Below are 24414 nucleotides of genomic sequence, written 5' to 3'. Positions count from 1 at the left end.
AATTGTGCAAACGGGGAGACTAGTCCCTTAGTATCCGAGGGATGCAGGGACAATCTCTGTGGAAGTGGTCTCCCTTGCATATGACGCATGGCGATTTAGGCCTGGTCAGTGCTGTGTGTGGATTTTTGTCAGACGACGCTTGTTTGCCCCCAGTCGCCTTTGGCTCCTTCTTCTTCTTCTCTTTCTTCTTCTTCTCCTTCTTCTCCTTAGGAACTCGGTTTTTTGTTTTACCAGTTCCGTCAAGCGAAGAGGAAGGAGGAGAGGAAGATGAAGTAGAAGGCTGGTGGGAAACTCTGGTCTGGTCTAACTGTTGACTCGACTGTTCAGGAATGGTGGTGTTCTGAACGACATTGGTTGAAAAGAGCCAGACTGGTAGGCCAATTGTCAGTCCTGGAAGCGACAATGTGGCCATGTGGGGCGCACCAACATCTCCCCAAGAGGAGAAGGGACTAGGATTTCCACCAAGGGGAATTCCTTGGTTGGTGGGCTCCATCTTTTCAACCTAAAGATCAACGCGGGAATAAAGGGTGATTGTTCCGTTTAAAATAAATTGTTAACGACGCTTTAGACACAACTTGCTTTTTCAATTTTAAAGAGTTGAGAAAAAGCTAAAGATGACTCTAGTCTCCTTCGATGTTTTAACGAGCCTGAAGTGACAAATGCTCAGATGGACTTTTTCCATTATAGAGTCTGAAAAAGGCCAAAAGAAACTGCTCTGGAGTTCTAGGCAGAGGGTGTGCCAAACTTTTCGCAAAACCGCAGAATACTTTTTAAGGTACGGGCGGTCGATCTTCCTGAATGCTATGTTCAGTGCATTGCGATCAGTAGGGCGGCCGACACGGCTTCCTAAGGATAAAGGTTAAATTCCTATAGGGGCCTCCCAATATATACGCGACGGTACATGGGAGCACAATCCGTACTAGCGCTATCGTCCCTTAGGAGGAATCACCCACCTTCCACGAGATCGACAGTCATCAAGCTTAACGACGCTGGAACACGTCTCTAGCCTAGACCTCTATGTTGTGAGTTATGTTGCAAAGCGTTGTTAAGTTCATTCAGTTTATTTTAAGTTGATCTTTTTAGAAGTTTGCCTTTCTGGATCACCACGAGATGTATGATACAAATTCCTAAATGCAGTCTAAGATGGTAAGCAAGCTTTATATCTTTTCAACTTTGAAAATCCTAGCTACTAAGGGAAAAGAAAGACACCATCTTTTCTCAAAGAGCAATCAGCACACTCTAATGCACTTTTCCTAAATCAAGCATGCAAACTTATCAAAATGAAAATGCACAATGCAGGTGTTTGTTTTTCGCTTTCTTAGTATTGATGCCTACAAAGAAAGCTTTTTGTACAACTTTGAATTTGCTTTTAAATGACAGATACAAACAAGTTTACTTTTTCGAAATCAGAAAGGGTAGAAGAGATTACAACACTTAACGACTTTCAAAATGAACACTTGTTTTGACACTTAAAAGAGACAAACTCAAACCAATAAGCAAAAGCAAATGTATAATCAACTGTAAACAGCCAATGAACTCTCTCCTAAGATCACATTCAACAGATCTGAATCAAGGGCTACAGGATGATTATTTCACTCATGCAAAGGAAAACTGTAAATGACGCCACAAACACATAAAAACACTCACAGCCTTTTTGTACAAAAGGAGGCGGAATTTAAGCAGAGAAAAGGAGTTATCAGACTGGTACCTATGCTGGTTACAGGCTGCAAAAAACAGAGATCAAAACAGGGCAACAGAGAGCAGAGAACCCCAGCTGCACAAGGAAAAACTGGTTCAGCGCAACCTCACCACTGTGGTTTTGACATTCAACGCAGGTAGCCTTCACGGGACCTGCGTTGAAATGCAGAATGCCTTCACAGGGTTCACGCTGAACGAGAAAACGAGAGTTTCTCACTAGGTTCTGGGTCACAGATTGCTAATTAATCAACGGTTTCAGGCCAAATAAAAAACACAAGCAAGGTACAATCAAAGGGATGCTTTGAGGGGGTACTAAGATCTATCACAAAGGATCATCAAATCATTTGTGAGTCCATTGTTCAGATCATAGACAAATCCAGTGATTGGATCAAGGCAGCAACTGTCTACTTTGCAACTGAGAATAGCAGAAGCAGTTCGATTGTTGCTGTTGAGTCTATGAAACAAACAATGATAGAGACACAAATAAAATGACTAAAACAAATCTCCCCAGTATGGTCGCCAATTTGTTGTGGGGAAAAATGCCTATGCAGGACGATCCTATCCACCTAAGGTGTGACAGTGCCTTAGCAACAAACAGAGACAGCTATTCTAGTATTCTTCCTTTATGAATTAAGAATGAAGAGAGATAGATGGACTAACCAGTGTCTTCCGTTTGTCCCTCGATCCAGTTCCTCTCCTCTTTGGGTGTTCACAGCTACTTGCCTTCTCGCTCGCCCAACTTCAACAGGTCTCTGCAAGATCACAAGAGAAGAACACTACACAAAGACATAGATTCATAATCATAACTAGTTCAGGATTAGAAGTAAACTAAACATACTAATGCAATCATACATCAAAGATACATCAGTATATAGGAGAAACCAAGATAGCTTTATTGATGAATAACAAGGTTCAGGAAGAGATACAACCCAGAGGGCTCCAATCCAGCATCTCCTTCCCAGCAGAATGGAATTCCTATCTTCACCTCCCTTCAAAGCATTAAGCACCCAATGATTCTAGTCTCAAACCAACAACAATTCTTTGCAATAACAAAATTCCAGCCTCCCCAGATCTCATGGAGGAGAGATCCATATATAGATGTTTGGAGAGAGGATGAGTCAGCTTGAGATCTGACTAGTGTCCTCTCCCTCTGTCAGTTCTTGATTCCACTTGGAGGTTCTTGCTTCCACTTGGAGATTTGGAACCTCTTACTCATCACCAGTCGAATTCCCTGAGGCAAGTGTCATTTTGGAAGCTTCCTGGGTTTTGATACCTTGAGAAATGAGCTTGCCACATGTCCACTCTCGCTCAGCGCAGGTAGCCAGTGTTGGCTTTGACATTCAGCGCAGGTAGCCAGTGGAGCCATTGACATTCAACGCAGACAACCAGTGGAGCCATTGACATGATCCTGAATTGACTTGTTTTTGAGCAGTTTCTGGTGGAGAACTTCTGTGAATTGCTGTGGTTTGTTAGCCTTGTTCCTCTAGGGGTAGGAACAACATGTTTAGGGACTTTGGATCCCTTAGATTATGGACATTTTATGCTCAATGCTGTAAGGCACAAAAATGTCTATAACAGTATTGTTCTAGGTGTCCATCAATTCTAAACATAGTTAAAAGTCATTAATGTGTCACCCTTGAAGAATACACTCTTGATAGTGGCCTCTACAGAAATGGGTGTTTGAAAGTGCATTGTGCATATTTGCACTGATAGTTGACTCCATCTTGGGATAGTATCTTGTTGTTGGAGTGTTGAGAACTTTAGAATCCATGGTTTGTATACTTGCACTCAGTGATAGTTCATGGATTTTTGCAAATAAAAGCACAGAGGAGGGCCTTGCGACCTAAAAGACTCATGGAGATGTTTTAATAAAAACCTTTGAGGGTGTTGGAAGTATTGTTCATAACACTGAACAATTTGGGGATTGTTAGGAATCCTTTCAGTGAGACACATAAAAGAAAAGCAACGAAAAGACTAAGGGGAGCTTCTAACATAAACTACATCATCCTCATTGCTCAATTGATTGCATGAAGTTTCATTTATCACATAGGGTTTACAGAGACTAACTTGAGTGCACAAAATGCATTGAAACAAAAGGAAATAAGATAAAATAAACTATTAGTTGATTGGAGGAATGATTGGACCTATGTAAGAAAACCAAAATCTTGTCCTACTATTTATAAGTTGGACTAACTTCCAAGTATTGAAAGAAAAGCTTCACGTCATGGTCGTTTAAAGCATAAATCCATCTTAACATAAATTCTATCATGCATTGAGAGGGATTGATATGGAAATTGTAATTCATCACAACATATTTGATAAAATAACTAAAAGCTATACAATGAAGGTTAATTTTTCTTTATATCTTAGATTATTTATTAGTTGATTTTATGCTCAAATGAATAAAATAGCTAAAACATGAGAAATTTAAAATAGAAATTTAAATACACACACACACCATCCAAAATAGACACAAGTTTTACCATGCAAAATCCAATCCAATTAATATGTTGCCATCAACACAATTAGGCTCTTACCATCAACCTTACCTCTTTCTTAGTTAGAAATTTTGATGCCATGAATAGTTAAAATGAGAACACCCATTAAAATGACCACAACCATTTTTTCCAAGTATGTTGATAGAAACTTAACACAATTACACCATTAACCTCTACCTAGCCCCTTTGTTAACTAGAAATTTTGATGCCATAGAAAGTGAAAATGAAAACATCCATTTCCTTTTGCATATTCTAAAGCATATATCTTGGAACAGAAAGGAGTAATACATTAACTACTTTCTTGTAAGAAAAAGTAGGGATCTATGGTGAAATATAATGGATAGCTCTATGGTTCTTATGTATAGACTGTGGTTGCATTTATCTATGTATAAATTGAGCCTACTAATAATTTGAGAGTAAAAGTGTGAATGATAGAGAGGTGATCAACAACAAAACAAGTATAGTGATAACAATCTAACACAAGGCCCTTCCTTTACTTGAATGTATAACAAGTGCATTATTAACAATCTCAAATAACTTAATTATGATAAATGAATAAGTGTATTATAATGCGTTACGTCCCATGTATTTATAAGAGTCTATAATATATCACATCCCTCTTCATCCATACTCTTTTTCATTTGCTATAGACTAATGACATTTCCTTTGCAACATTTAATATAGTTACTAATTTATAGCCATTGGCCCATAATTTAACCGAAGTCAAATCGTACATATTGTCGTGATAAAATGGAAATACACATCTCACCGCTATCACCGACAGATGCGTAAACTCATAGACACGCTAAATATCGTATCGTTTGCGGAAAATACGTTGAAGGCGATTTCACTGACAAATGTGTAAACTCAAAGGCCCACTAAACATCATATCACTTGGAAAATGCGAAACATGTAGTGGTTACTTTGGAATATCATTCGCGGAAAATACGTTGAGGGCCATTTGACTGACGCAGTTGTCTATAACGCAACTTTTTGAAAGCCTTTCCGGCGGGTTTTCCCGGTCGAAATCCGACAGGAATTTATTGGAATCGCAAGTTTGATAGCTAGTTTCTGCACAATGAAAGCGTCCCAGGGGTTTTTCAGGGTGCTGAATCCAAATATGCAGTTAAAAAACCATTTTAACTGCAACAAATCAAGATTTAACCACAATTTCTTCCGCCGGATTCCGTCACCGGAATCTCCAAAAAGTTGCATTATAGACAACTCCTTTGACTGACAAGTGCGCCCACTAAACATCATATCACGTGGAAAGTGCGAAACGTGTAGTGGTTACTTTGGACTGTACTTTGGGGAAAGTACGTTGAAAGCCATAGTCCATGATGTGTGTGGCGTGGTAGAATCCGAGGTCAATTATTGGTTTATTATTTGATTAAATATTATTTTATTTTTATTCAATGAAAAGAATTAATGAATCCATTATTTATTATGTAATATTTGAAAAAAAATGGATACACATCTTCACTATTAACTATGATTTTTTTTTTGTTTTTAAATGTTCAATGCAAGTGGCGGAACATTAATTTTTTTTAGTCATTATACAAATTAATAATATTGGTCTCAATAAAATTTAAGAAATGAAAGTAAGATGGAACTAGCAATCAACATTAAGCGTGGAATAAAAGTGGGGTATATTGTTAGTTGTTTATCTATTTTTTTTAGAAGAGGTTGTTTTATTCGCTATAGGATTGGGTAAAATTATCATGAGTGTTGTTCTCGATAGTTGTTTATCTGATTATTTAGAAGAGGTGGTTTTATACATTCAAAACGGTTGCTCTTGTTGAGTAAAATTGCCATGAATACTTAAAATGGTTGTTCTAGTGGATTTGATAAAGCGGTTTTATCTTTTGTTGTCTTGTGATTCATTAAAAGTTGTTTTTAAAAGTTGTTTTTGTTGAGTAAAAGTGTCATGAGTGTTCAAAATGGTTGCTCTCGTGGAATAAAACTACCATGAGTGTTCCTCTATTATTGGGTTAAAATTCCACTAGATCCAAAACATTAGAAGTTATTTTTTATAAAATATATTAATTATGTTTTGTAATATTTTCAAGAAGCAACATGTTAAATCATATTAACTTTATCACTTTTTTTTTAAATTGTGTAAATTCACAATTGGAAGACAAAATCTGTGAGGACCAAACCTCTCCATCTAACAATTGGACCACAACCACATGACACAACTTATACATGCTAAAAAGAGAAACAAAAAACAACTAAAAATGAATTTATTAGTGGAATTTGAATGTACATTGGCTTGCTTTGGTACAAGTTTTCTTGTATTCATTTCTCAGAAACAAAGAAAGATATCTATGAAAGAAAAAACCAATCACAATTATGAAACAAAATTCTAGAGATGGTGATCATTTACCACCTCTACTTTATAAACCTATAATTTAACCAATTCGAAATTTATTACAAATAACTAAAACCAATCTTAATGAATCAAAATTTGATAAAAGTTCTACAAACTTTTGTATTGGGACGGGTGGTTATTTATTTCCTCTACTTTTTTTTATACAGTGGGAAATCCTATCATAATTCAGTTATTAGTGACCACTATCCATAAATGTACGCTGACTCATCACTATTATTCAACAAATCTTGTCACTTAAAATTACTCACTAATAGTTAATAAACTAACAATTGTCCCAAAAGGTACAAAGAGAGGCCGATAGGATTATTAATTTGGAATGGTAAAATTTAGTAGCAAATATTGCAAAGGGAAATCTAATGATATTACAGAATGAAATCCCATCCTATTACAAGTAAAACTGAGAAATTTCATATACCACAATACAAGTAAAACTGAAAGCAATCTTGTAGAGTGAAATCCCATCATATTATAAAATGAAATCTCATTATATAGGATTTATTAGGGTCATTACAGAGAAAATTAGCACAAGTGGAGAGCTGATTCAGAAGGTATGACATGGACTCTGTAGAGTGAATCCCCGAATCTTGTAGAGTGAATCTCATCATATTACAGAATGAAATAGAAGTCTAAAGGATTTATCAGAGACATTACAAAGAACACTATCACAATGGAGAGCTGCGTCACAAGGCAAGACATGGATTCTACTTATTCACCACAGAAACTCTTGTTGTTGAAGATGAGAAGCAGCACAAAAGTAAGCCATTCCACAACTACTACAAACTTACAACAATATTAACACCCTGCAAATATTCTCATCTATGAGGAGCTTTGGGGGCCTATAGATTACAAGAGAATAGCAGAAATTCTTCACTAAACATGTTAGTAGCATACTGATCATCTTGGCGGTTGGAGACAGAACTGGTGTTGAAGCTCTCTTTCCTCACAAACCCTGCAGGAGCTTTCTTGTCATAATTCTGAGTACGAAATTTGACTGTCATTTTCTGCATCTTTCTATTTATATACATTGTTTGAACTCCTGTACAAAATTTCCCACAGAAGAGAAACAAAAGATATTACAATCATATTGTAAGAGAAACAAAAGATATTACAATCATATTGTAAGAGAAATGATCTGGCTACTAACAAATGAAAACCAACATGAAATGATGATTCAAGCACTACAAAGCTAAATTCTAGTTTTTAAAATACATTCTGTATTAACTGCGTGTGGGCATCAGACTGTCCTTGTACAGTGACTTAAGCTATTTGGCTAGCAAGAAATGAAAAGAATTCAAAACAAAGATGTTATTACTAATCAATTTTGACACAAGAATAGATATGCATATTAAGGGACATAGCCACCTTTAAAGGAAAAGAAACCAATAATACTAAGATCCCCAGATATATATATATAACAATAGTGTGGAGTTATTTCAACGAGGCTTGTCAAGGTAATCCCAGCTATTGTGGATCATGAGGCATTACTTTAAGAGACAATTACGAGATCAGTTTCAAAGAAGAGCTGTAGGAGATGGATCAAACAACAGAGCAGAACTTTATGCTTTTTGGTAGATTCTGAAAATAGCAATAGAGAAAGGTTTAAATTGTCTACAGGTGATAAGAGATTCCAAACACATTGCAAAGAGGTCAAATGGAAATTTCAATCAAGAAAATTTGCAGCTGGCCCATCATTGGACGGAATCAGAGAAGCAAGGAAAATTTCCATGTCATTATCCTTTCAGCACGTCTGCAAGGGATAAATATGAAGGCTGTTATATTGTCCAAGTAAGCACTGAGGATGCAGAACAGATGGATGGAGATGATTGAATACACCATCTGGACCTTCTCATTCAATCTATTTCTAATCAAGCTATTATAGTAATGACCTTTTGGATGGCTTTTTTGGACGCAGTGTGTAGTAAAATTTCCATGTTTAAGAAACTGATCGTAAGTAGTTTTCTCTGGTGTCTTGAAAAACCTGGAGGATTGCATTAGGTGAAGGCTTTTGAAATTTCTTAAGAGTTCATGTATGGCACAACACACACACATATATATGAGAGCACTGGATTTATCAGAGGGTTGGTGAATGGGAGATTGCTGAAGAAGCTGTGGTCTCTTTCCCAATTTCCCTGTGATCCCAGTTTCTGTGGGAAAACTCTCAACATCCAATAAAGATTGCCAACTACACTCAAGGGAATCAAGTTTTTTTTAAACTCTCAATGAAATTTTGTTTTTTCCTTCTAGCAGAACCCTCTCATTCAGATGTGCTTTTGCATGCTGCAATCTAGAAAAACTTCTTGTCACTTTCATCGTGCCAAAACATGAAGAGTGTAAGTTTCAGACAATAATATAAAAAGATTTTGCAAACAATTTTTGTCACGTTTATCAAGCCAAAGCATGAAGACTCTAAGCTTCAGAAAAAATTCCATCTTTCAAATTAAACAACATAACATTACAAAACATGCAAGTCCAAGTCCAGAACATAAATTTTTTTAAACTCACAATTTCATTACTAATAATTGGGCAAAAGTTAAAACATTGCTTCCTGGAAGAGGGCACATATAGATATATATTAAAGAAAGGGTTGACACGGAAATAAAACAGAAATCTCTGTTTTTAAAGTAGTCTTAAGCATGGAATACAATTCAGATTATTTTTTCTTGATGACTACCGACCCTAAAGAGAGGGGAATTAGTTTAAAAACGTTTTTCCTGCTGGAAACCACATTGAGCTAGCACATAATCCAAATACCAATTAACTCATAAAGTCACATTTAACTTAAGATACAAGGCATCGCACTAGATATATGGAAGCTTATGTAACAGAAACTACACATAATGATCTGATCTTAGAGAAAAGCACAACTCAGCAAAACATAGTATGTAATTGTACCTCAGCCAAGGAATTGTGCAGATTGAGCTCCTCCTCAGTCACTTTTTGTAGCTCATTGATTGATGATTTATCATCGTCATCATCTGCGCAATCCTCTGCCATGTTGTACCTATATGCAACCCATGAAAGCATCCATTTAGACAGACATTTATATTCAATACAAATCTATGGCTTGGTGTATAAAGAAAGAAAAGTCAACAACCAGAGTCGTAGGTTGCAGTAGAGAAACTGAAGGCCTTGTATGGTTGGGCTGATGAGTCCTCCAGAATTTTTCAAGGCACCGGGAGGACCACCATCCAATGTTACTATTGCACTTGTAAGGTTGGGAGGTAGAGTAGCATTTATGGGTAAAGTAGGTGATGATCCCACTGGTTATCAAATGGTTCTCACAATGAACAAGGAACATGTCCAAACTCGTGGTGTTAAATTTGATCCTTATGCATCCACAACAGTTCCCTACACGAAGGTAACCCGCCGGGAAGGAAAATTAGGAATGGAATGTGTCAAACCATGTGCAAAAGATGGTTTTCACATTTCTGATATTAACATCGACATATTGAAAGAGGTATTCTTATAGTCATCCACACAAAATGTATACTTCTAACTACATGAAGGTAACCCGTCGGGAAGGAAAATTAGGAATGGAATGTGTCAAACCATGTGCAAAAGATGGTTTTCACATTTCTGATATTAACATCGACATATTGAAAGAGGTATTCTTATAGTCATCCACACAAAATGTATACTTCTAACTTCTTCCTTTTTTTCGCAACATTTTCCTTATCTCATGTGCTTGATTAGTTTCCCTTTTATATATTTGACCTTTCCCGTTTTTTATATTATTTTGGTTTGGTCCAATTTTTTCAATCATCTTACAGAAGCAAACTGCTTTGTAATCACTATGTGCTGATAACCACAGGCTGGAGTTAAATGCTCTTTATCTGTGACTAAATATTTAAATTTTTCACGCAGGCCAGGAAGTGCTTTGCCTAGGAAGAGCATTTATGATGTATAATTTAACATTGTTCTAGGAGAGAATGTGGATCTAGGATTCACTTATTCTTATTTTATTGTAAGAGAGGTTGAGCTAAAATTCTATATAAAGAGAAGCCCTCTCATTTGTTGAGGATGGTTGGATTTGGAAGGACATCCCCTTCAAGCCTAGTCAAAAATCTGTCAGGAGGAAGAAGTTAAGGGGCTTATTCAATGTAAGGTTCACCATTTCTATGTCGTTCACCGTTTCTCATCTCATAGGGCTGAATTTGATCGCTGGAACTGTGTCTGTAAAATCTGTTGTAAGGGACTATATTTAAGGGTAGTTATGCTCCAGAAAAAGGGAAAAGGTTGAGGTGAGATCTTCCTTCTTCTTGATGTTTTGTTATTGATATACGACCACAAGCGGAACATGAGCAAGATTTTAGGATGTTGGTATATGACCATAATCTTGAAGAGTGAAATAAAATTCATCTATTTCCGAAGTGCAAAAAAGAAGAAAGGAAGTCATCTTGAACCTAATTTGAGGAAATCCTCAACGTGCATCTTGTCTTTTTCACTGTGGTTCACAGACACTAAGTGGGTGCTACATCAAAATATCCCTGAGCAATAATCCAGGCAGATCCACCTGAAGGGATCTACCCACTAGCCTAATATGCTAGGGCTAACCCCAAGGATGTCGAGGAGATTTGACTCCACCCTGCCAATTGGCAAGATACTTAGCAACAAAAACTTGACCAACTGAGCTATCCCTTGAAGCTAATATGCATCTTCTCTTAATTTCATTTCAATGCAATTTAATATCCACGTGGATCATTCATTGCTTTGCACTTATCCCGAAACACAGTATATGAAGATACCATTGTTCTTTAGGTATAGAAAACAGATCATACTCTTAATCACAGTAAAACAATTAATATATTTCATAATCATCACTCATAAATATCGCAAACATTTTGAAGAATCTGTTAAATCAACGAAAGTTGGGGGCTCAAGTGGGGTGCTCCCTTGGGCACATGAATTCTATGGAAAAAACCTTCATCTACCTATAGCATGGAAATTCCTCCTAATTTCCTTATGCTTTAGTGTATGATGATCCTGTTCAACAAGAGCAAACATCAATTCGTAGGTTGTCGGCAAGGTCATTGGTGTAATAGAACTATCATTACATCTTATGATGAGTTTGGCATCAATCTCCTTAAAAGTCTGAGGACTTTTGACTCCTCTTGTGCACCTTCATCCATAGCCACATAATTCTTGTCCTCGTCATATATATGACACTTTGTCATTATTGTCTTCATTAATCGCCAATTCCAGTGGGCCTCATTAAGATACTGGTCATACATACCACCCAAAGAAAACCCATTAATGAAGAAAATAAAATGAATCTAAGGATCTGTCCGCCACACATTACCTTTCTAAAAGCCATACAAGTCAAAAAGAATGCCGGATGAGATATAGTGTACATTTTTAATTTTAATTTGAAAAAATGTATACCTTGCCCCAGTTTTGGCGGAGGGAATCCTGAGCTAACTGTAGATTATAGCTTGGAATTCTTTGAGAAATATGATGGGGAATATGAACATTAATGTCATGGCACAACAATTCAATCCTGCAAAATAAATATATGAGTGATCTGCAAAGGCCTCATTATCCTGACACACACAAAATAATAAGATGAAGAAAAACAAATTGAATGAAAATAGAAAAAGGATGAATTAGTAAAATTGAGCATCACCAATATGGATAGCTGCAATGAACTGTTCCACCTAATTGAGCTTGTGTAGCATTCCAGTGTTTGGGATGTTTGAAAGGTATATGAGGTGTTGTATGATGGACCATAGTAAAAGTACTCATCTGCACAATTTCATGTCAGAAAAAGGCACACAAAGAATGCCACAAGCTTTAACGAATCCTTGTACAATTTCAGAAGCAGTAAATTAAATAAACTACATAACCAGTAGAAAATCATAGGACGAACATGCCCATTTGAATAGAGTTGATGACAAATATGAGAGAAGAGAAGTTTACCCAAAAGTGATATATCCAAGCCATGGCATGAGCCAAAACTTGAACCAGCCTATAACTCCTGTCTTGTATATTATCAGTGGCCATCCAATAGCCATGAATGCAAAGACCCAAGTCAAACTTATAAGAACTTTCTTTCTTTCATATGCTCTAAATTTGTTCAAATCAAAGTGGCAATTCAACCTGTCATAAAGCAGAAAATGTGTGTGGGTATAATAGAGTATGATACAGACAAAAGCTGTTACGAGATTGGATTCATCGTTTTTCATGCTTCCTAGGTGAAGCTCTCAGCATAACAAAGGAAAAACAAATAGAAAACGTCAACTACATTCATTTAATCTTATTTGTCAAAGATCATCTTGAATTAAATGGTACATCATGCCCTATCGTACTGTAATATGGACATCCGAGACCATTAAGATAGTCCTTTAATATAGATGCATACCAGTGACCAACTGATAACCATGGACGTAATGGACCAAATCCAGCATCAAACAATGGCCTCAAAGACAGCGGTAAACAATCATAATTTTCCCTTAGCAATGGGTGCCATGCAGTGTCTTCACCTAGCCTAGGCACAAAAGAGTCACAACTTATGTCAAGGTGCAAAGAAATTAGTCACAGATCATATCAATATCCAAATATTAGTAACTGTTCTTGTCAAGGTGCCATTACTGGACTATAAGTGTAAAATTAGTGATCCGCTGTCAAGGAGGAACCTTCACTTCTCATCTTTTTCTAGGTGGATTGCAGGAAATCTCTCTCACACACATATAGAGCCAGCCTCCAGGTCGACATGCATGGAATAATGCACAAACACCAAATATTTATTTTCGTTTGAGTATGCTAGATACATATTTGTCCATAAGTTGAGGCTTGGCAGATATGTTCTTCACTTAGGTTTTTGTTATTTAATAACTGTTTATGCCAAACCATTCTACAGGTTGAACTGGTAGCAACTATTTATCCAATGGCTAATATTGTAGAAAAAATAATAAACTCAAGTAAGAATTCCACTCTCACATAATTGCATCAGGTCCATTTAATCTCAGATGAGTTATCATATAGACTGTAACTTTTTCTGGAATGTAGGCTAAATACAAACAACTAAAAGGACTCATCATTGTCTAGAAAAATCCAAAGTAGATCCTCTCTAGGCATACTAGCAGATTCGATAATAATTTGCTTCCTTACATGCAAATGAGAAAGAAATGAAACTATTTGTTATGAATTATAGTCAGCCTTTTAACCAAATTAAACAAATACCATTTGCTTCACTAATTTCCCTCTGTTCAAACTTCACACATACAGAGAGAGAGAAAGAGAGAGAAAACATGTTTGTCTTGGCATGATGTCTGTCATGCTTGATTCGCCATGGTTCATATGGATAGATTAGAGGTAAGAAGGCCAGCGTCCCAACAATATCCTCTATCATCTTGTTTTTTGAAAAGCACTTGTGTGCACAATCATGTCCTATCACAAAGAACTACAAACAAAAACAATTAGCAGAAGAATACAAACAAAAAAGGCATGATGACAAAATTCCCAAATTGTACAACTCCTCTTTTCAAAAATTAACATGCTCACTGTCATGAAAGCATCGTTTGATATATAAAAATAAACTGACCCCGGTGATTGCAGTTCCAGCCCATGCCCAAGCAAGAGGGAGGAGGTACCAAGGTGCTCTTGATATGATATAAATCCCTAGTGAATAAGCAGTAACTGATGTAACTACAGTTCTCCAAGCCTTAAAATAGTTAATCTCAAATGCCTGTCCAGGTATTACAAAGCAGAATTAGGTGACCTTAAAATACACCACAACTTGCACGTCTAGAGGATTTGTAATTACATGTCAAAACAACTGAGACAACGAGATACCTCCTGAGGTAGGGTATCAATGACATGCTTCAATGTCACATTATCAGGAACAGGCTCCCCAATTTGGGTAAATCCATAATCTTCAGCAAGGTGCATTCTTTCCTCTTTGTCATTAACTGGAGGTGGAGGAATAGGAACAGCCACAGCTGAGATGAATCTCAATGCCTTCTTCCTTAACCCACATAGTTGGGTTGGTGTTCTCTGTTCAGGTTACCAACAAAGTAACGTTTATGGCATTTAAAGAATAGCAAGCATCAATGAAAATTCAAATACTGGGAACAGCGGAGACAGAGATGTACTTCGTTATTGATTGAATGACTCAAATGCCTTCCTGAAATGATACCTGTAAATCAGCTCTCTTTTATTAACACATCAATATCACAAAAAGTGGGCAATTAGTGCAAAACAAAACAAGAGGAAATTGAATGCATGGGCAAAACCCCACATAAGGTATTGCATGTTTAGTTTTTAATCTAGTCCAGTGGGTTAACTCAAGTGGTTGAGTGCTGTGCATTACAAGCAGGAGGTCATGGGGTCAAGTCCCCGGGATGGCTACCTCTGTGTATATTATTGGGCCTCATTCAATGTCCGGGCTAGGTTAGGTTGCCAAAAATTGCAACTAGCCAGTTCACCCCGTTTACCATCCTCAAAATCAGAAGCGACCATCCTCAAAATCAGAAGCGACCAGAGAGTTTCCTTGGGATGTGCATTCACTGGAGAAAATTAAAATTAGATTAAAACTAAATTACAAAAATTGCAACCGGCCAGTTCACCCCGGCTACCATCCTCGAAATCAGAAGTGACCAGAGAGTTTCCCTGGGATGTGCATTCACTGTAGAAAATTAAAATTAGCTTAAAACTAAATTAAATATTCCCTGCGCATAAATTTCAGATTTGGTTATGCTGTTAAAATTAAATTCTGCGTATAAAAGTTATTGGCACTCTAAATCAATTTGCTGGGCTTAGAAAATCTAACATCACACCTCAACTCAACAGATAAGCCAGAAATAAATCAGATCAGCAACCTATCACAAAGGCATATTGCTTCTCTCAGGGACAAACAACACTCCAATCACTGGAGCAGTTAGGGAATCACAACCTAAAACCTCTCAAAGGACTGGAATGCTTCAACCATTGAAGCTCTTGGGCATCATAACCACTGAAATCTTCCAACAGCTCCCACTCACAGGGAGCACCCTTCTCCATGCACTGATTCCTAAAAGATTTCAGATCTGCAGCTGTGATACCATGTTAAATTTCAAATTCATGGTAAACAGACCACTCCTACAAACCCGAGGTAGTTTAAGGAATGAAAGCATCTCAAAATTGCAAGTAAGAATGCTAGTTCTACAAATACATGGATAATTGAAAAATATGAACAGCGAGAACTAAGATTCTGTAGCACTCAATCACATATGTTTTCTCTATTAACTGGAACACAAACTCTCAGACAGAGACTCTAAGAAACCCTACAGCCCAAAAACCTAATGAAACCAGTAATCATAATAAAAAAATCCCATTATGATATTCAATAATAATGCAAGCAAAGCAGTGCGGTAATCTTACATTAGTGTAATCTCGGTCGGTGAGCCACCACAAGCATTTACTGGTAACATCGTAGACCCTTCTATACACAAACGCCGAAACCCCCGAGGGAAGTTGAACACCCTTGCTGAGAAACGCGACTTTACAGGGATGAAGCAACGATGCCCCCGATATCTCATCCTGGTGGAACGAATAAAATACCTCGTTGGGCGGCAGGGGTCAATTGAGGCGCCTTTGCCTAATTTCACGTCAGCAGGCCTGTAAAGCCAATTCACTCCCAGCTTTACGTCGCCCTCCTCGTCTACGACTTGGTGCCGTATTATTCCAATGAATGGCGGTGCATTGCCGGCCCTAAATAGCGCGCAGTTCCCATTGCTAATCTTGCGACCATCCTGCAAACAAATAACAAAAATAGGCAAAAAGACACACAAAGAAAAGTTTCAAACCTAACACTTAATCAAAACCGGTGCCAAATTAAGATAAATTTTGCCAAAAACGTAAAATGAACGGGCAGAGGAGGGGAGATTCAGCTAACCTTTGAGACGAGGAAGCTGTGAGTGGAAGACATGTGCCACCGCTGGTGATGTGCCACCGCTGGTGACTTAGGTGCCCATGCATAAGAATCTCATTCCTCCTCCCTTTTCCATCGCACAACACAGTTCGCTCAGAAGATCTCCACTTCCATTCCCATTCAGCTTTTGCAGAGGTCCGGATTCGACCTCGCGACCTGTCAGTGACTGGCTTTGTATACAGAGTCACGGGCAAAAAGAGACACGGAAACCCATCCTTGGCTTTTTCACGGAGTGCCTCGATCGGATCTGTAACCGCACTTGCCCTTATTCTGCGACCTTTTGCCCTGATTCTGCGACCTTATTCTGTGATGGCTACGTCGTGGCTTGCAAACTCCCCCAGGTGTCAGCATGACAATCAAACTTGAACAAATACTAAACAAATTTCACAATCCGCCAGGTGTCAGCGTGAGAATCAAAAGGACGACGAAAGTCCCTTTCAAAGGAAGGCCTATCGGCCTAAAGATCAAAATTTGGCTTTAAAAAATACCTCTAAATTTTACACTTTTGTCATGATCCTTTACCTCCAATTTTTTTTTTTAAATTTTTAACTAATTTTTCGCAACTAAAATAAAAAATAAAAATAACAATTAGAAATTTATTACCAATAACTTAAATATTAAAATTATAGCGAGTAACTTAAATGTCACAAGGAAAGTGCGAAAAATGGAGTGCTTTCTTTGAAATATCTTTTGGGAAAAGAAATTGAAAGCCATGCTCCATGATCTGAGTGGACTGACTAATGTCGCTAGAGTTCTATCTCTTCACGTGATGGTCGGCAACAAAAGTAAATGGCAAAGTCTTTAGTGGTTAATATAGAATATCGTACAATATACGCGTATGACTATGGTTGCAAGTTGCAGAACGCCACTTTCTTAATTATTGTTTTCATGATCAGATCGCTTGCGGTCTTGAAAGTATCTCATTTAATATATCGCCACTTCATTAAATGCGCATGATCGCCTGCAGTGTTTAGTGAATCTATTCATTCGGCCGCCCTTTGTTTCTTAACTGCATATCTGGATTCAGCACCCTCGAAAACCCCTGGGACGCTTTCATTGTGCAGAAACTAGCTATCAAACTTGAGATTCCAATAAATTCCTGCCGGATTTCGACCGGAAAAACCCGCCAAAAAGACTTTCAAAAAGTCGCGTTATAAACTATTTCATTATTATTTGCACCATCCCTGCAATTATCCAGTGTCGAATTCCAATGTCCCAGCGTACAGTCGTCCCTGCTCCCTCTACTGAGGCGGCTTCTTCTGCCTCCACCTCTTATCCCTGCTACATTAAATGCGCATGATCGCCTGCAGAGTTTAGTGAATCTATTCATTCGGCCGCCCTTCGTTTCTTATTATTATTTGCACCATCCCTGCAATTATCCAGTGTCGAATTCCAATGTCCCAGCGTACAGTAGTCCCTGCTCCCTCTACTGAGGCGGCTTCTTCGGAAACCACTAAATCCCATGCTATTGGGTATTCAATGCAGTTTAAGAGTACTACAATGGGACCTCAAGTCGGCCAGCAAAGGCCCAGTAAATTCATCATGCATGCATGGGCATGTAATGGGGTATCCCTCCGGCCGGGAAAGGACGCCGGCTTTCACCGGAAAACACTGACGCGAGCTGCAGGACTTGCATTAATGCCATAGTCATTTGAATTTTGAAAACGCCCGCCCAAATTTTAGATATTTTAATTTCAAATTCGGGAATGGTTAACCAGATTCATTCCCGTGTTTTACGGCGTTGAGTCTGCTGTACTCCGCTGGACGGTCAAAAGCGGAGCGTACGGTGAAGCTCTCCAGAACCTGCAGAAGACAACACGCGACCCTCATACTGGTAAAGAAAAACCGCGCTACGACTCAGAGACCATTCAAAGTTGGAGAGATGCGCTTTCTCAGGGTGCGGGTCGGTTTTTTGATGCGAGGGTAAGCTGGATCTCCCCTGTCTCTTCAATACATTTTAGTTTTCAATTTGTAAGAGTGATATGAGGTGCTTGTCCTTTTTTTCGCTAATTATGTAGTTCTCTCAACTATTACTCAGGATGATGAGTATGACCTCTTGGAGAAGGTCGTGCAAGGCGTTGTGAAGAAAGTTCCAAAAGTACCGTTGGATGTGGCAAAATATCCAACTGGGTTGGGTGAGAAATTGCAAGATTTTGAAAGGACGGTCCTATCGAAGCAGCAGGAGTTGAAGACCGTGAAGGCTAGGGTTGCAGCCATTGTGGGTGCAGGTGGGCTTGGTAAAACTACTCTGGCTAAACAATTTTTCAACCTCAAAAGATCACATTATAAAGAATCAGTCTTTTTATCTGATGTTAGAGAAACTGCAAGGACAAAGTCCTTAAATTATTTGCAGAGTAGGCTCATTCAGGAACTGAAACATGCGGATATCAAAATTGAGAATCCTGACCAGGGTATATGGGAACTTAAAAAACATCTCTCCTCTTGTCATGCACTTGTAATTCTAGATGATGTAGATGATGTAGATCAGATGGAAAAACTTTCATCAATGAAGGATTCCCTTAACCCGCAGAGCCTCATTTTGGTTACCTCTCGTGACCGGCATGTCCTGAGAACGTCAGAACTCGAAGGCGAATCAATTTATAATCTAAAGGGTCTGAGTATGCCAGACTCAAAAGAGCTCTTCTGCGCATGATCGCCTGCAGTGTTTAGTGAATCTATTCATTCGGCCGCCCTTCGTTTCTTATTATTATTTGCACCATCCCTGCAATTATCCAGTGTCGAATTCCAATGTCCCAGCGTACAGTCGTCCCTGCTCCCTCTACTGAGGCGGCTTCTTCTGCCTCCACCTCTTATCTCTGCTACGATGTTTTTATCAATCATCGTGGCCCCGACTGTAAACACACCTTCGCCACTCGTCTCTACCTTCGGCTCCGTGACCGGGGATTGCAAGTCTTTCTCGACGACCAGGAATTGAGAGAGGGATATAACATTACTTCTCAATTAGAAGCCGCAATTAGAGGAGCCTCCGTCCAGGTTGCCATATTCTCTCCTACTTATGCAAAATCAGAGTGGTGCCTTAATGAGCTAGTCCTCATGGTAAAATCTGGGGCTCCCGTTCTTCCCGTGTTTTACGGCGTTGAGCCTGCTGTGCTCCGCTGGACGGTCAAAGGAGGAGCGTACGGTGAAGCTCTCCAGAACCTGCAGGAGAAGACAACACGCGACCCTCATACTGGAATAGAAAAACCACGCTACGACTCAGAGACCATTCAAAGTTGGAGAGATGCGCTTTCTCAGGTTGCGGGTATAAGCGGTTTCGTGATGCGAGGGTAAGCTGGATCTCCCGTCTCCTCAATACATTTTAAATTTCAATTTGTAAGAGTGATATGAGGTGCTTGTCCTTTTTTTCGCTACTTATGTCGTCCTCTCAACTATTACTCAGGGATGATGAGTATGACCTCTTGCAGAAGGTCCTGCAAGGCGTTGTGAAGAAAGTTCCAAAAGTACCGTTGGATGTGGCAAAATATCCAACTGGGTTGGGTGAGAAATTGCAAGATTTTGAAAGGACGGTCCTATCGAAGCAGCAGGAGTTGAAGACCGTGAGGGCTAGGGTTGCAGCGATTGTGGGTGCAGGTGGGCTTGGTAAAACTACTCTGGCTAAACATTTCTTCAACCTCAAAAGATCACATTATAACGAATCAGTCTTTTTATCTGATGTTAGAGAAACTGCAAGGACAATGTCCTTAAATTATTTGCAGAGTAGGCTCATTCAGGAACTGAAACATGAGGATATCAAAATTGAGAATCCTGCCCAGGGTATATGGGAACTTAAAAAACATCTCTCCTCTTGTCATGCACTTATAATTCTAGATGATGTAGATGATGTAGATCAGATGGAAAAACTTTCATCAATGAAGGATTCCCTTAACCCGCAGAGCCTCATTTTGGTTACCTCTCGTGACCAGCATGTCCTGAGAACGTCAGAACTCGAAGGCGAATCAATTTATAATCTAAAGGGTCTGAGTATACCGGACTCAAAAGAGCTCTTCTGCTGCCATGCCTTCCATCATAGAGATCCACCAGAAGGGTTTGCAGATCTGGTAGATCAGTTTGTAATGGCATGTGACGGACTGCCATTATCTTTGAAAGTCTTTGGGGCGACTGTTTGTGGACGACAAAAGTGTTACTGGGAAGAGTTTCTTGAACAACTTCACAAGAGACTTCCTACTGAAATACTAAATAGACTCCGCATTAGTTATGAGAAACTTGAAGAAGAGGATCAAAAAATATTTTTAGATATTGTTTGTTTTTTCATAGGAGAGGAGATAGACACGGCAATAAGAATATGGGGTACTGTGGGGCTTGAAAATCTAGAGAGCAAATGTCTACTGGAGGTGGACAGTGAGAAGAAGATAAAAATGCATGATCAAATTAGAGATATGGGAAGAATTATTGCCAAACAAGAATCAATGCCGCGTCGACTTTCCCAAATTGATGATTTTTTGGAGCAAACTTTATCTGTGAGTGCTCCAACCATTCAATCCTCTCTTCACTTCCTAATATTTACAAATTGCTTTACTTTATTCCAGAAAGATAGATATGTACAGTGGAAAATGATAGTATATATGTGTACGTTTTGATGAATGAATAGGTTATAACCAAAATCCGTGGAATTTCGATGGTTCCTCGCGTGCCACACTCTCTCCTTTTTTCACGCCGCTCCCAGGACCGTAGGTGGAAACTGTTCAATAAAAATCGTTATGATTGTACCAATTTGGAAATTCTTGCCACTCAAGGTCCATATTTAAAAGCTATATTAGGGAGAACTCCGTCAGTACCTCTCCGATGGCTCCGCTGGTATCATTGTCCGTACTCATTCTTTCCTTCTTGGATTCCGATGGAAAATTTAAGAGTTTTAGAAGTGGCTGGGAGCAAATTGAAAATGTTGTGGCAAAATGAGTCTCAGGTATGCAGATATGTGCGTGTATTTTTTCTTTCACATCTCATTTCAATGTGTAAATGATATTCCTCATAAACAAAATATCTAGGTTTATTCCTCTTTCACATTTCGTTTCAGATTTTAGATGATATCCCTCATAAATCTTTCTGATAGTTGCAGAAACCTGTCCAGCTGCAAAAACTAAATATCTTTTCTTGAAATGTGAACATTGCAGGCGCCTGTCCAGCTGCGAGAGCTAAATATTATTTCTCCTCTTTCACACTTTCCGAACTCCATAGGGCAGCTGACCCGCCTTGAAAAGATTTTTGTGGGTCATGAAAATCGGATTCTCCCACTCAAAAGCTTGCCGGAGGAATTGTGCAATCTGCACTCGTTGAAATGCTTGATCCTACTAAGGTGTTCACAGATGTTGTCGCTTCCTGAGACCTTTGGAAAGCTGACAAACCTTCAGCGCATCAATTTGAATCAGGCTTCCAGTCTAATGACGCTTCCGAATTCTTTTGGAAATTTAACAAATCTCCGCCACTTCGAAATGTCAGGTGCTTCCAGTTGGGAGACGCTTCCCATATTTTTTGGAAATTTGGCAAATCTCCAGCACTTCGCTTTGTTGAATGCTTCCAGTTTCCGGACTCTTCCGAGTTCTTTCGAAAATTTAAGAAATCTCCAGCACTTCGAAATGTCAGGTGCTTCCAGTTGGGAGACGTTTCCGAGTTTTTTTGGAAACTTAACAAATCTCCAGCACTTCACTTTGTTAGATGCTTCTAAGTTGAAGCCGCTTCCAAATTCATTTGGAAATTTAATAAATCTCCAGCACTTGGAATTGTCAGGTGTTTCCAGTTGGGAGAAGCTTCCTAATTGTTTTGGAAATTTAACGAATCTCCAGAACTTCAGTTTGTTAGATGCTTCTATGTTGGAGAAGATTCCAAATTCTTTTGAAAATTTAAGAAATCTCCAGAATTTTGAATTGTCAGGTGCTTCCAGGTTGAAGACGCTTCCCAAGTCTTTTGAAAGTTTAACAAATATTAACATCAGATCGTCAGATCTTTCCAGTTTGCAGACGCTGCTTTCTGGAAATTTAACAGATGTCGACATCAGCTTGTCAGGTGGTTCTAGTTTGGAGACGCTTCGGCTTCCGAATTTCTTAGGAAATTTAGCACATGTCAACCTGGGCGTAGATTTCATTATCAATGGTGCTTCTAGTTTGGAGACGCTTCCGCGTCCAATTTTTTCTGGGGATCTATCACATGTCAACATTTCCATTCAGTTGTCAGCTGCTTCCAGCATGGGTATAGTTCCGCTTCCGAATTTCTTAGGAAATTTAGCACATTGCAACATTTACATTAAGTGGTCAGGTGCTTCCACTTTGGGGACGCTTCCGCTTCCGAATTTCTTGGGAAATTTAACAGATGTCAACATCGTGGTGGATTTCGAAAATGTCAACGGTGCTTCTACTTTGGGTACGCTTCAGCGTCCAATTTTTTCGGGAGATCTATCACATGTCAATATTTTCATTAGGTTGTCAGGTGCTGCTAGCTTGGGGACACTTCCGCTTCCCAATTTCTTAAGAAATTTATCAGTTGTCAACATGAGAGTAGAATTGGAAGATGTCAACGGTGCTTTTAGTTTGGAGACGCTTCCGCGTCCAATTTTTCCGGGGGATCTATCACAAGTCAATATTTCCATTTGGTTGTCAGGTGCTGCTAGCTTGGGGACACTTCCGCTTCCTAAGGAAATTTATCAGTTAACATGTTTGTAGAATTGGAAGATGTCAACGGTGCTTCTAGTTTGGAGACGCTTCCGCGTCCAATTTTTTCGGGGGATCTATCGCATGTCAACATTCTCGTGTCACGTGCTTCCACATTGGGGACGCTGCCGCCTCCTAATTTCTTAGGAAATTTATCAGATGTCAACATGAGAGTAGGAAATTTATCAGATGTCACCTCGATGAAGTTTCACTACTAGATCCATGATATTCCATTTCTATCATTGTACTGCCTGGAACAACTCGTTATTGTTTCACTTTTCTTTATATTGCATGGTTTCTTTTGACGTATTCGCTTAACCCTCAGACTCTTAATCAATTATATGGATAGTATTTATCTATTCATGAATGCTATTATTCTTGAATTGAATTGATATATTTCAAATTCTCTACTCTGGCATTCCAATGCATAATCTTAATGCATACTGTTCTTGGAAAGAAAGTCTAATTTGAACAATAATGCATAGCTTTGGTATCTTCTGGCTTGTGCGGTTGATTCTTTAGCAATATGCCCAGGTTTGTACACTTTGAAAGATAAAAATAATCAAACTTGAATTAATCAAAAGGAGATGCAGCTCACAGGTGTGTACATCACCGGGACACTGCACTCATACAAGGAGGAGACTCTCTCTCTCTCGTTCACTCTACTTACAATGAATGAATATTACATATTAAATACATGACTGAAAAATAGGTAGCTGAAACCAACCTCCTAAGTTCTAGGAACAACTCCTAAACTAAGAAGGTAACGTTACAACCACATAACCATTTCTCCATTATTTCTAACTCCCCCCCTTAATGGAGAAAGGGTTATTTTTCACACCTAACATCCCTCTAAATAACTCAAACTTTACTCGCCCTAGAGGCTTAGTAAAAATGTCAGCTAAATTATCACAAGTATTACAATAATCCACACAAATTTCCTTAGACTGTATCTTTTCTCGTACAAAGTGAAACTGAGTATCAATGTGTTTAGTATTCTTATGGAAAACTGGATTGTATGCAAGCTTTATTGTGCTTTGATTATCACTTTTGATGTTGGTCGCTGCTTTTTGTCCTTCGCCTGCATCACTAAGCAATCTCCTCAACCAAATGGCTTCACATGTAGCTGCACACAACGCCTGGTACTCTGCTTCACATGACGATAATGCTACAGTGCTTTGCTTTTTGCTACTCCATGAAATAACCCCGGATCCGATACTGAATGCATAACCTGTGATGGATCTACGATCATCCAGG

General features: G+C 38.7%; 2 protein-coding genes, 1 long non-coding RNA gene and 1 pseudogene across 4 annotated transcripts; 2 read left to right on the top strand and 2 right to left on the bottom strand.

The window, feature by feature from the left end:
• Positions 1-11372: 11372 nt before the first annotated feature.
• On the bottom strand, positions 11373-12505 carry LOC149162385 (uncharacterized). The gene is made up of 2 exons (XR_016261928.1): positions 11971-12505; positions 11373-11807 (listed from the first exon to the last, which is right to left on the bottom strand). It is a non-coding gene; the product is annotated as an uncharacterized LOC149162385 (long non-coding RNA).
• A 13-nt stretch (positions 12506-12518) lies between these two features.
• Positions 12519-16506, bottom strand: LOC149162384 (omega-6 fatty acid desaturase, chloroplastic-like; annotated as a pseudogene). Its single transcript, XR_016261927.1, has 7 exons — positions 16460-16506; positions 15946-16316; positions 14380-14580; positions 14129-14272; positions 13836-13987; positions 12947-13072; positions 12519-12684 (listed from the first exon to the last, which is right to left on the bottom strand). The product of XR_016261927.1 is annotated as an omega-6 fatty acid desaturase, chloroplastic-like (transcript).
• Positions 16507-17890: 1384 nt separating this feature from the next.
• LOC149162383 (disease resistance protein RPV1-like) lies at positions 17891-19148 on the top strand. Its single transcript, XM_089435173.1, has 3 exons — positions 17891-17967; positions 18214-18418; positions 18534-19148. Exons 1-3 carry the CDS (start codon positions 17891-17893, stop codon positions 19146-19148), a joined length of 897 nt encoding a protein of 298 aa, XP_089291299.1.
• A 95-nt stretch (positions 19149-19243) lies between these two features.
• LOC149162382 (disease resistance protein RUN1-like) lies at positions 19244-23169 on the top strand. The gene is made up of 4 exons (XM_089435172.1): positions 19244-19782; positions 19896-20973; positions 21105-21419; positions 21628-23169. Exons 1-4 carry the CDS (start codon positions 19244-19246, stop codon positions 23167-23169), a joined length of 3474 nt encoding a protein of 1157 aa, XP_089291298.1.
• The last annotated feature ends 1245 nt before the right edge of the window (positions 23170-24414 follow it).

This window comes from Pinus tabuliformis, chromosome 5_2, assembly GCF_031772625.1.
Source record: "Pinus tabuliformis cultivar Carrire ecotype Pingquan chromosome 5_2, CPIR1, whole genome shotgun sequence".
In the NCBI taxonomy this organism is placed as follows: Eukaryota; Viridiplantae; Streptophyta; class Pinopsida; order Pinales; family Pinaceae; genus Pinus; species Pinus tabuliformis.
Note: the sequence above shows the minus strand (reverse complement) of the source record. Positions and strands in the feature narration are given on the sequence as shown.